Source organism: Rhyacophila brunnea, unplaced genomic scaffold (genome assembly GCF_057557595.1).
Source record: "Rhyacophila brunnea isolate RB1 unplaced genomic scaffold, BYU_Rbru_1.0 scaffold_6, whole genome shotgun sequence".
NCBI lineage: Eukaryota > Metazoa > Arthropoda > Insecta > Trichoptera > Rhyacophilidae > Rhyacophila > Rhyacophila brunnea.
This window is the reverse complement of record NW_028233276.1, coordinates 1-12,170: the sequence shown is the minus strand read 5'-3', so window position 1 is coordinate 12,170 and position 12,170 is coordinate 1. Positions and strand designations below refer to the sequence as shown.

General features: G+C 45.3%; 2 protein-coding genes across 2 annotated transcripts; both read right to left on the bottom strand.

Moving 5' to 3' along the window:
* Window positions 1–2,556: 2,556 nt before the first annotated feature.
* Window positions 2,557–3,930, bottom strand: LOC147065057 (uncharacterized). Its single transcript, XM_085956928.1, has one exon. It carries the CDS (start codon window positions 3,928–3,930, stop codon window positions 2,557–2,559), a length of 1,374 nt encoding a protein of 457 aa, XP_085813054.1.
* A 2,119-nt stretch (window positions 3,931–6,049) lies between these two features.
* LOC147065056 (uncharacterized) lies at window positions 6,050–7,423 on the bottom strand. The gene has a single exon (XM_085956927.1). It carries the CDS (start codon window positions 7,421–7,423, stop codon window positions 6,050–6,052), a length of 1,374 nt encoding a protein of 457 aa, XP_085813053.1.
* Between the last annotated feature and the right edge of the window lie 4,747 nt (window positions 7,424–12,170).

The following is a 12,170-nucleotide window of genomic DNA, read 5'->3' as shown; positions in this document are numbered from 1 at the left end:
CTGTTCCACCAAATGCTCTTTGCGTTGAAGTCTCCACCTATCAAAACTGTACTTTCAGAATCAATCAATTTTTCCAGAATTCGAAGAATAGGGGCAAGATCTGCACCTGGTTCTACGTATACAGATGTGAGTACTATTGGTCCCGTAGCACTGTCTAATTTGACACAAACAATGTTAGGGCCCGAGTACTGCGTGAGAAGAATGGGCGATCCCCAGCCACCGAAGACGATTACGGCGGCTTTTGAAATTTCGCCGATTCGTCCCGGCGACTGAAATACCGTTAGTCCTGCTTTTGACGGCATGGAGTTCGATGCGCCAACATACGGTTCTTGGAGCAGAGCCACGTCAAATTGGTCAAAGTTAATGACCTCCTCGTGAGCGGCTCTGCATCTTTGGACGTTCCATTGGAGGAGCTTTATGGAATCTTTATTGTCCATAGTTAATTCTCTCCAAGGCTCTTGCTTCCATCATCACCAAGAACGGGCATGTTTTGCTGTTCGCTCTGTGATTTGTGCTTGTTTTCTTTGCCTTGCAGCAATTCCAACACTTATCTTCAGTAGCGGTGCAATCTTTGGTGCTATGAGCTTTTGCGCATTTTGCACATCTTTCCATTTTTTCTGTGCATTTTAAGGACGTATGCCCAAATCCTTGGCATTTGTAGCACTGCAGGAGGGGTGAAACATCTTCAACGTGGACCCTCATAAATCCGAGATTCACCCTTTCGGAGTCCAGCATGGCTGTGCGTATGGCCGGGGTTACCTGTAACATACAATTTTTAAGTTTATCATTTTTATTCTTTAGGACCCTTACAATTTTTATTTCCATTTTTGATGTACTATTATTTGCAACGGCCTCATTTTGTTGGATCAGGAGTTCTGAAATCTCGTTGTCGTCATATTCTTTTCCAACGCCTTTCAGAATCACGATCGGATTCCGTCGTTGCGCCGCCTTGGCTGCCAATGTTCCATTTGAATGCGTATTAACTCTGGCGATGAGCGCGTGTGCGTCGTCAGCTTTGGGACAGCCAATTATGACGCTTTCTTTGCCAATTCTGAAGGAGCTGACCCCGATTTTCAAATCTTGAGGCTTGATGTTTGCCCTAATTTCTTTGGCTATGTCTTCTGCGGTGGCTTCCTTCGTCGAGCTGACGAGGATCTTATGGATCGCTTCTGGCAGGTTCCTTTTTGCTCTTGTGGCATATGATTCCTGAGGGCTTTGCACTGGCTTTTCCTCTCGAAGATTTTTTGCATGCTGTTCTTCTTTTTTGAGTAATTCTTCGGCTGCTGTAAGTTTTGTCATCGCCAATTCTTCTTTCAGGTCTGCAATAGAATTTTTCATTTTCCTGGCCTCTTTCATGATGTCTAAATATATTTTTACCAGTTCCTCTTTCTGTTCCTTGGTAATATTTCCTTTGAGGGATTCCACTACCTGAATGCCTGTGGAGGCACTTTCTTCCACTTTGTCTCGAGGGTCAGGGCTAATTCCTTGGGATGTCTTTGGCTTTGAAGGAAGAGATGTAGCGGGGGACTGCTTTTTGGTCGTCGGTTTTTTCGATGGTCCAGATTTGAGCTCGGGATCCGGCTTCTTGCGTTCTTCGGCAGTCAGGCGCGCCGTCATTTTCGGATGCTCCTCCAAATCCGGACTCGATCTCGATCTGGAGAGCCCAGCCTTATCCATGTCGCCAGACGGCGTCGAGGGTGGTGACCTCAGTGTCCTAGGCATAGTCGTTGGGAAGAGGAGTGATGGAGGTTCAACTCTCCTTCGTGCAATTCCTGACGGATCAGGGGAACGTCTTCGGCGAACTTCGGTGAACCGAGTGCGCGAGACTATTGAACCAGTCTATCTGGCCCCGAATGATCTGCACCACTCTGGGAGTGTAGCAGACAACCGGGTTCAGAAGAAAGGTAGTACGCAGCGGAAACCGTATGCCCCAACGTCAAGTCACCGAATCAGGGGCTTGATACCCTTACAACGGAACTCAAACGCCAGAACAGACTCGCCCTTTCGCGGCCCCTATGCCGTGCAGGCGACAAGTAGACCGCAATCGGGATACCAACTCTCGCTATTCGCGCGGAAATAGGGTTTGACACCTGAGTCGCTGCTCTAGGTTAGGATTGCTCAAAGAGCGGTTTGGAATGGTTGTGAGTCGTCACCGCGTCCAACGGCCAACGAAGAACAGGATGACCAGCTCGATCTCCACCTCAGATACACCACGATCGCAGCCCTGTATCGAAAATCTGAGCGAGAATTTATGCTTAACGTCCATACGACAGGCGAGTGACTTCAACGATCGGGCAAACCCAAAACCGATGAGAGACCTCGACGCGCAGACAAGCCAGCAAAGAAAACTCAGGAAAGTGACAAAAAGTTTTTCCGAGATTCTCCCAGATTTTCCTGGATTTTTCCGAGCTTTTCCAAGAAAGTAGTGAGTCTTGGTTTCGGATGATTTTCCAAAAAAAGGAAAATTTTTCCCCGATGACGTATCAACCATCAACCGGAGCACGTCCTTCCACGGTCACTGTTGAACTTATACTGGTTAGGTTAGGTTAGGTTAGGTTAGGTTAGGTCAATCAATTCTTCTTTCGTAAAAGGAGGATCATCCGCTGAAGAAATATTGGCTTTAAAAGCCCGTCTGATCTCAGCGTGTTCGCTTCCTTCGGTCGTTGAATCATCATCTGGGAAGAATTGATGTAGAAGAGCCTCTGCAGTTTCTTCAGCATTTTTGCACATTCCACTTGCTGTCCTCATCGTTACAGGGATTGATCTCTTTGAAGTCCTTGTCAATACTCGATAGACGGTCGACCAAACTGTTTCTCGTGTTTGAATCGAGCAGTAGAGTTTCCAAGATTCGGTTTTTGCCTTATCGATGGCACTCTTGTATTTTTCTTTTGCTTCGAGATATTCTGGTAAAGTGATCGTCAATCTTCTTGTTGATCCAGAGTTTTGCAGCTTGTGTTTTGCTTTAATCGCTGCCTTTTTCAGCTCAGTAAGCTCGTCGTTCCACCACGGGTTCGGGTATTTCTTGTCGGTTCTCTTCTTGGGTAGCATAAGTTTGTCGCAAGATAATTTCAAAGATTCAATTGTCGTCTTGATATTCATTCGAAGTGTGTGTTCGTCATGCACGTCGTTGAAGGAGCTGATATTTATCTTCTTTGCTTCAAGGTATTCTTCTACCTGTTTCCCAAATTCATTCCAATTTACTTTTGTGGTCTTGTAGAGTTTCGTCCCAGTGCTTGTTTCTACTAAGCTCTGTTTTCCGTATTCAAATGTGATCGGATGATGGTCGCTTAGTGCACTCATCTCGGTGTCCACTCGCCAGCTGGTGACATCTTTAGTGGTATGAGCTGAACATATTGTAATGTCAATTACGCTCTTGCAGATTGTGTGGTTTCTGACAGTTTGAAAGGTTGGAGTCGAGCCCTCATTGAGGATCTGGAGATCCAGCTCAGCAATGAGGTCCTGTAACTCCCTTCCTCTGCTGTCAGTTCTGCTGCTGTTCCACCAAATGCTCTTTGCGTTGAAGTCTCCACCTATCAAAACTGTACTTTCAGAATCAATCAATTTTTCCAGAATTCGAAGAATAGGGGCAAGATCTGCACCTGGTTCTACGTATACAGATGTGAGTACTATTGGTCCCGTAGCACTGTCTAATTTGACACAAACAATGTTAGGGCCCGAGTACTGCGTGAGAAGAATGGGCGATCCCCAGCCACCGAAGACGATTACGGCGGCTTTTGAAATTTCGCCGATTCGTCCCGGCGACTGAAATACCGTTAGTCCTGCTTTTGACGGCATGGAGTTCGATGCGCCAACATACGGTTCTTGGAGCAGAGCCACGTCAAATTGGTCAAAGTTAATGACCTCCTCGTGAGCGGCTCTGCATCTTTGGACGTTCCATTGGAGGAGCTTTATGGAATCTTTATTGTCCATAGTTAATTCTCTCCAAGGCTCTTGCTTCCATCATCACCAAGAACGGGCATGTTTTGCTGTTCGCTCTGTGATTTGTGCTTGTTTTCTTTGCCTTGCAGCAATTCCAACACTTATCTTCAGTAGCGGTGCAATCTTTGGTGCTATGAGCTTTTGCGCATTTTGCACATCTTTCCATTTTTTCTGTGCATTTTAAGGACGTATGCCCAAATCCTTGGCATTTGTAGCACTGCAGGAGGGGTGAAACATCTTCAACGTGGACCCTCATAAATCCGAGATTCACCCTTTCGGAGTCCAGCATGGCTGTGCGTATGGCCGGGGTTACCTGTAACATACAATTTTTAAGTTTATCATTTTTATTCTTTAGGACCCTTACAATTTTTATTTCCATTTTTGATGTACTATTATTTGCAACGGCCTCATTTTGTTGGATCAGGAGTTCTGAAATCTCGTTGTCGTCATATTCTTTTCCAACGCCTTTCAGAATCACGATCGGATTCCGTCGTTGCGCCGCCTTGGCTGCCAATGTTCCATTTGAATGCGTATTAACTCTGGCGATGAGCGCGTGTGCGTCGTCAGCTTTGGGACAGCCAATTATGACGCTTTCTTTGCCAATTCTGAAGGAGCTGACCCCGATTTTCAAATCTTGAGGCTTGATGTTTGCCCTAATTTCTTTGGCTATGTCTTCTGCGGTGGCTTCCTTCGTCGAGCTGACGAGGATCTTATGGATCGCTTCTGGCAGGTTCCTTTTTGCTCTTGTGGCATATGATTCCTGAGGGCTTTGCACTGGCTTTTCCTCTCGAAGATTTTTTGCATGCTGTTCTTCTTTTTTGAGTAATTCTTCGGCTGCTGTAAGTTTTGTCATCGCCAATTCTTCTTTCAGGTCTGCAATAGAATTTTTCATTTTCCTGGCCTCTTTCATGATGTCTAAATATATTTTTACCAGTTCCTCTTTCTGTTCCTTGGTAATATTTCCTTTGAGGGATTCCACTACCTGAATGCCTGTGGAGGCACTTTCTTCCACTTTGTCTCGAGGGTCAGGGCTAATTCCTTGGGATGTCTTTGGCTTTGAAGGAAGAGATGTAGCGGGGGACTGCTTTTTGGTCGTCGGTTTTTTCGATGGTCCAGATTTGAGCTCGGGATCCGGCTTCTTGCGTTCTTCGGCAGTCAGGCGCGCCGTCATTTTCGGATGCTCCTCCAAATCCGGACTCGATCTCGATCTGGAGAGCCCAGCCTTATCCATGTCGCCAGACGGCGTCGAGGGTGGTGACCTCAGTGTCCTAGGCATAGTCGTTGGGAAGAGGAGTGATGGAGGTTCAACTCTCCTTCGTGCAATTCCTGACGGATCAGGGGAACGTCTTCGGCGAACTTCGGTGAACCGAGTGCGCGAGACTATTGAACCAGTCTATCTGGCCCCGAATGATCTGCACCACTCTGGGAGTGTAGCAGACAACCGGGTTCAGAAGAAAGGTAGTACGCAGCGGAAACCGTATGCCCCAACGTCAAGTCACCGAATCAGGGGCTTGATACCCTTACAACGGAACTCAAACGCCAGAACAGACTCGCCCTTTCGCGGCCCCTATGCCGTGCAGGCGACAAGTAGACCGCAATCGGGATACCAACTCTCGCTATTCGCGCGGAAATAGGGTTTGACACCTGAGTCGCTGCTCTAGGTTAGGATTGCTCAAAGAGCGGTTTGGAATGGTTGTGAGTCGTCACCGCGTCCAACGGCCAACGAAGAACAGGATGACCAGCTCGATCTCCACCTCAGATACACCACGATCGCAGCCCTGTATCGAAAATCTGAGCGAGAATTTATGCTTAACGTCCATACGACAGGCGAGTGACTTCAACGATCGGGCAAACCCAAAACCGATGAGAGACCTCGACGCGCAGACAAGCCAGCAAAGAAAACTCAGGAAAGTGACAAAAAGTTTTTCCGAGATTCTCCCAGATTTTCCTGGATTTTTCCGAGCTTTTCCAAGAAAGTAGTGAGTCTTGGTTTCGGATGATTTTCCAAAAAAAGGAAAATTTTTCCCCGATGACGTATCAACCATCAACCGGAGCACGTCCTTCCACGGTCACTGTTGAACTTATACTGGTTAGGTTAGGTTAGGTTAGGTTAGGTTAGGTCAATCAATTCTTCTTTCGTAAAAGGAGGATCATCCGCTGAAGAAATATTGGCTTTAAAAGCCCGTCTGATCTCAGCGTGTTCGCTTCCTTCGGTCGTTGAATCATCATCTGGGAAGAATTGATGTAGAAGAGCCTCTGCAGTTTCTTCAGCATTTTTGCACATTCCACTTGCTGTCCTCATCGTTACAGGGATTGATCTCTTTGAAGTCCTTGTCAATACTCGATAGACGGTCGACCAAACTGTTTCTCGTGTTTGAATCGAGCAGTAGAGTTTCCAAGATTCGGTTTTTGCCTTATCGATGGCACTCTTGTATTTTTCTTTTGCTTCGAGATATTCTGGTAAAGTGATCGTCAATCTTCTTGTTGATCCAGAGTTTTGCAGCTTGTGTTTTGCTTTAATCGCTGCCTTTTTCAGCTCAGTAAGCTCGTCGTTCCACCACGGGTTCGGGTATTTCTTGTCGGTTCTCTTCTTGGGTAGCATAAGTTTGTCGCAAGATAATTTCAAAGATTCAATTGTCGTCTTGATATTCATTCGAAGTGTGTGTTCGTCATGCACGTCGTTGAAGGAGCTGATATTTATCTTCTTTGCTTCAAGGTATTCTTCTACCTGTTTCCCAAATTCATTCCAATTTACTTTTGTGGTCTTGTAGAGTTTCGTCCCAGTGCTTGTTTCTACTAAGCTCTGTTTTCCGTATTCAAATGTGATCGGATGATGGTCGCTTAGTGCACTCATCTCGGTGTCCACTCGCCAGCTGGTGACATCTTTAGTGGTATGAGCTGAACATATTGTAATGTCAATTACGCTCTTGCAGATTGTGTGGTTTCTGACAGTTTGAAAGGTTGGAGTCGAGCCCTCATTGAGGATCTGGAGATCCAGCTCAGCAATGAGGTCCTGTAACTCCCTTCCTCTGCTGTCAGTTCTGCTGCTGTTCCACCAAATGCTCTTTGCGTTGAAGTCTCCACCTATCAAAACTGTACTTTCAGAATCAATCAATTTTTCCAGAATTCGAAGAATAGGGGCAAGATCTGCACCTGGTTCTACGTATACAGATGTGAGTACTATTGGTCCCGTAGCACTGTCTAATTTGACACAAACAATGTTAGGGCCCGAGTACTGCGTGAGAAGAATGGGCGATCCCCAGCCACCGAAGACGATTACGGCGGCTTTTGAAATTTCGCCGATTCGTCCCGGCGACTGAAATACCGTTAGTCCTGCTTTTGACGGCATGGAGTTCGATGCGCCAACATACGGTTCTTGGAGCAGAGCCACGTCAAATTGGTCAAAGTTAATGACCTCCTCGTGAGCGGCTCTGCATCTTTGGACGTTCCATTGGAGGAGCTTTATGGAATCTTTATTGTCCATAGTTAATTCTCTCCAAGGCTCTTGCTTCCATCATCACCAAGAACGGGCATGTTTTGCTGTTCGCTCTGTGATTTGTGCTTGTTTTCTTTGCCTTGCAGCAATTCCAACACTTATCTTCAGTAGCGGTGCAATCTTTGGTGCTATGAGCTTTTGCGCATTTTGCACATCTTTCCATTTTTTCTGTGCATTTTAAGGACGTATGCCCAAATCCTTGGCATTTGTAGCACTGCAGGAGGGGTGAAACATCTTCAACGTGGACCCTCATAAATCCGAGATTCACCCTTTCGGAGTCCAGCATGGCTGTGCGTATGGCCGGGGTTACCTGTAACATACAATTTTTAAGTTTATCATTTTTATTCTTTAGGACCCTTACAATTTTTATTTCCATTTTTGATGTACTATTATTTGCAACGGCCTCATTTTGTTGGATCAGGAGTTCTGAAATCTCGTTGTCGTCATATTCTTTTCCAACGCCTTTCAGAATCACGATCGGATTCCGTCGTTGCGCCGCCTTGGCTGCCAATGTTCCATTTGAATGCGTATTAACTCTGGCGATGAGCGCGTGTGCGTCGTCAGCTTTGGGACAGCCAATTATGACGCTTTCTTTGCCAATTCTGAAGGAGCTGACCCCGATTTTCAAATCTTGAGGCTTGATGTTTGCCCTAATTTCTTTGGCTATGTCTTCTGCGGTGGCTTCCTTCGTCGAGCTGACGAGGATCTTATGGATCGCTTCTGGCAGGTTCCTTTTTGCTCTTGTGGCATATGATTCCTGAGGGCTTTGCACTGGCTTTTCCTCTCGAAGATTTTTTGCATGCTGTTCTTCTTTTTTGAGTAATTCTTCGGCTGCTGTAAGTTTTGTCATCGCCAATTCTTCTTTCAGGTCTGCAATAGAATTTTTCATTTTCCTGGCCTCTTTCATGATGTCTAAATATATTTTTACCAGTTCCTCTTTCTGTTCCTTGGTAATATTTCCTTTGAGGGATTCCACTACCTGAATGCCTGTGGAGGCACTTTCTTCCACTTTGTCTCGAGGGTCAGGGCTAATTCCTTGGGATGTCTTTGGCTTTGAAGGAAGAGATGTAGCGGGGGACTGCTTTTTGGTCGTCGGTTTTTTCGATGGTCCAGATTTGAGCTCGGGATCCGGCTTCTTGCGTTCTTCGGCAGTCAGGCGCGCCGTCATTTTCGGATGCTCCTCCAAATCCGGACTCGATCTCGATCTGGAGAGCCCAGCCTTATCCATGTCGCCAGACGGCGTCGAGGGTGGTGACCTCAGTGTCCTAGGCATAGTCGTTGGGAAGAGGAGTGATGGAGGTTCAACTCCCCTTCGTGCAATTCCTGACGGATCAGGGGAACGTCTTCGGCGAACTTCGGTGAACCGAGTGCGCGAGACTATTGAACCAGTCTATCTGGCCCCGAATGATCTGCACCACTCTGGGAGTGTAGCAGACAACCGGGTTCAGAAGAAAGGTAGTACGCAGCGGAAACCGTATGCCCCAACGTCAAGTCACCGAATCAGGGGCTTGATACCCTTACAACGGAACTCAAACGCCAGAACAGACTCGCCCTTTCGCGGCCCCTATGCCGTGCAGGCGACAAGTAGACCGCAATCGGGATACCAACTCTCGCTATTCGCGCGGAAATAGGGTTTGACACCTGAGTCGCTGCTCTAGGTTAGGATTGCTCAAAGAGCGGTTTGGAATGGTTGTGAGTCGTCACCGCGTCCAACGGCCAACGAAGAACAGGATGACCAGCTCGATCTCCACCTCAGATACACCACGATCGCAGCCCTGTATCGAAAATCTGAGCGAGAATTTATGCTTAACGTCCATACGACAGGCGAGTGACTTCAACGATCGGGCAAACCCAAAACCGATGAGAGACCTCGACGCGCAGACAAGCCAGCAAAGAAAACTCAGGAAAGTGACAAAAAGTTTTTCCGAGATTCTCCCAGATTTTCCTGGATTTTTCCGAGCTTTTCCAAGAAAGTAGTGAGTCTTGGTTTCGGATGATTTTCCAAAAAAAGGAAAATTTTTCCCCGATGACGTATCAACCATCAACCGGAGCACGTCCTTCCACGGTCACTGTTGAACTTATACTGGTTAGGTTAGGTTAGGTTAGGTTAGGTTAGGTTAGGTTAGGTTAGGTTAGGTTAGGTTAGGTTAGGTTAGGTTAGGTTAGGTTAGGTTAGGTTAGGTTAGGTTAGGTTAGGTGTTAGGTTAGGTTAGGTTAGGTTAGGTTAGGTTAGGTTAGGTTAGGTTAGGTTAGGTTAGGTTAGGTTAGGTTAGGTTAGGTTAGGTTAGGTTAGGTTAGGTTAGGTTAGGTTAGGTTAGGTTAGGTTAGGTTAGGTTAGGTTAGGTTAGGTTAGGTTAGGTTAGGTTAGGTTAGGTTAGGTTAGGTTAGGTTAGGTTAGGTTAGGTTAGGTTAGGTTAGGTTAGGTTAGGTTAGGTTAGGTTAGGTTAGGTTAGGTTAGGTTAGGTTAGGTTAGGTTAGGTTAGGTTAGGTTAGGTTAGGTTAGGTTAGGTTAGGTTAGGTTAGGTTAGGTTAGGTTAGGTTAGGTTAGGTTAGGTTAGGTTAGGTTAGGTTAGGTTAGGTTAGGTTAGGTTAGGTTAGGTTAGGTTAGGTTAGGTTAGGTTAGGTTAGGTTAGGTTAGGTTAGGTTAGGTTAGGTTAGGTTAGGTTAGGTTAGGTTAGGTTAGGTTAGGTTAGGTTAGGTTAGGTTAGGTTAGGTTAGGTTAGGTTAGGTTAGGTTAGGTTAGGTTAGGTTAGGTTAGGTTAGGTTAGGTTAGGTTAGGTTAGGTTAGGTTAGGTTAGGTTAGGTTAGGTTAGGTTAGGTTAGGTTAGGTTAGGTTAGGTTAGGTTAGGTTAGGTTAGGTTAGGTTAGGTTAGGTTAGGTTAGGTTAGGTTAGGTTAGGTTAGGTTAGGTTAGGTTAGGTTAGGTTAGGTTAGGTTAGGTTAGGTTAGGTTAGTTAGGTTAGGTTAGGTTAGGTTAGGTTAGGTTAGGTTAGGTTAGGTTAGGTTAGGTTAGGTTAGGTTAGGTTAGGTTAGGTTAGGTTAGGTTAGGTTAGGTTAGGTTAGTTAGGTTAGGTTAGGTTAGGTTAGGTTAGGTTAGGTTAGGTTAGGTTAGGTTAGGTTAGGTTAGGTTAGGTTAGGTTAGGTTAGGTTAGGTTAGGTTAGGTTAGGTTAGGTTAGGTTAGGTTAGGTTAGTTAGGTTAGGTTAGGTTAGGTTAGGTTAGGTTAGGTTAGGTTAGGTTAGGTTAGGTTAGGTTAGGTTAGGTTAGGTTAGGTTAGGTTAGGTTAGGTTAGGTTAGGTTAGGTAGGTTAGGTTAGGTTAGGTTAGGTTAGGTTAGGTTAGGTTAGGTTAGGTTAGGTTAGGTTAGGTTAGGTTAGGTTAGGTTAGGTTAGGTTAGGTTAGGTTAGGTTAGGTTAGGTTAGGTTAGGTTAGGTTAGGTTAGGTTAGGTTAGGTTAGTTAGGTGTAGGTTAGGTTAGGTTAGGTTAGGTTAGGTTAGGTTAGGTTAGGTTAGGTTAGGTTAGGTTAGGTTAGTTAGGTTAGGTTAGGTTAGGTTAGGTTAGGTTAGGTTAGGTTAGGTTAGGTTAGGTTAGGTTAGGTTAGGTTAGGTTAGGTTAGGTTAGGTTAGGTTAGGTTAGGTTAGGTTAGGTTAGGTTAGGTTAGGTTAGGTTAGGTTAGGTTAGGTTAGGTTAGGTTAGGTTAGGTTAGGTTAGGTTAGGTTAGGTTAGGTTAGGTTAGGTTAGGTTAGTTAGGTTAGGTTAGGTTAGGTTAGGTTAGGTTAGGTTAGGTTAGGTTAGGTTAGGTTAGGTTAGGTTAGGTTAGGTTAGGTTAGGTTAGGTTAGGTTAGGTTAGGTTAGGTTAGGTTAGGTTAGGTTAGGTTAGGTTAGGTTAGGTTAGGTTAGGTTAGGTTAGGTTAGGTTAGGTTAGGTTAGGTTAGGTTAGGTTAGGTTAGGTTAGGTTAGGTTAGGTTAGGTTAGGTTAGGTTAGGTTAGGTTAGGTTAGGTTAGGTTAGGTTAGGTTAGGTTAGGTTAGGTTAGGTTAGGTTAGGTTAGGTTAGGTTAGGTTAGGTTAGGTTAGGTTAGGTTAGGTTAGGTTAGGTTAGGTTAGGTTAGGTTAGGTTAGGTTAGGTTAGGTTAGGTTAGGTTAGGTTAGGTTAGGTTAGGTTAGGTTAGGTTAGGTTAGGTTAGGTTAGGTTAGGTTAGGTTAGGTTAGGTTAGGTTAGGTTAGGTTAGGTTAGGTTAGGTTAGGTTAGGTTAGGTTAGGTTAGGTTAGGTTAGGTTAGGTTAGGTTAGGTTAGGTTAGGTTAGGTTAGGTTAGGTTAGGTTAGGTTAGGTTAGGTTAGGTTAGGTGTTAGGTTAGGTTAGGTTAGGTTAGGTTAGGTTAGGTTAGGTTAGGTTAGGTTAGGTTAGGTAGGTTAGGTTAGGTTAGGTTAGGTTAGGTTAGGTTAGGTTAGGTTAGGTTAGGTTAGGTTAGGTTAGGTTAGGTTAGGTTAGGTTAGGTTAGGTTAGGTTAGGTTAGGTTAGGTTAGGTTAGGTTAGGTTAGGTTAGGTTAGGTTAGGTTAGGTTAGGTTAGGTTAGGTTAGGTTAGGTTAGGTTAGGTTAGGTTAGGTTAGGTTAGGTTAGGTTAGGTTAGGTTAGGTTAGGTTAGGTTAGGTTAGGTTAGGTTAGGTTAGGTTAGGTTAGGTTAGGTTAGGTTAGGTTAGGTTAGGTTAGGTTAGGTTAGGTTAGGTTAGGTTAGGT

Bases quoted from the DNA above. Each gene is read 5' to 3' on its own strand.
- LOC147065056 (XM_085956927.1), bottom strand. From the start codon at position 7,423: ATGGACAATAAAGATTCCATAAAGCTCCTCCAATGGAACGTCCAAAGA.
- LOC147065057 (XM_085956928.1), bottom strand. From the start codon at position 3,930: ATGGACAATAAAGATTCCATAAAGCTCCTCCAATGGAACGTCCAAAGA.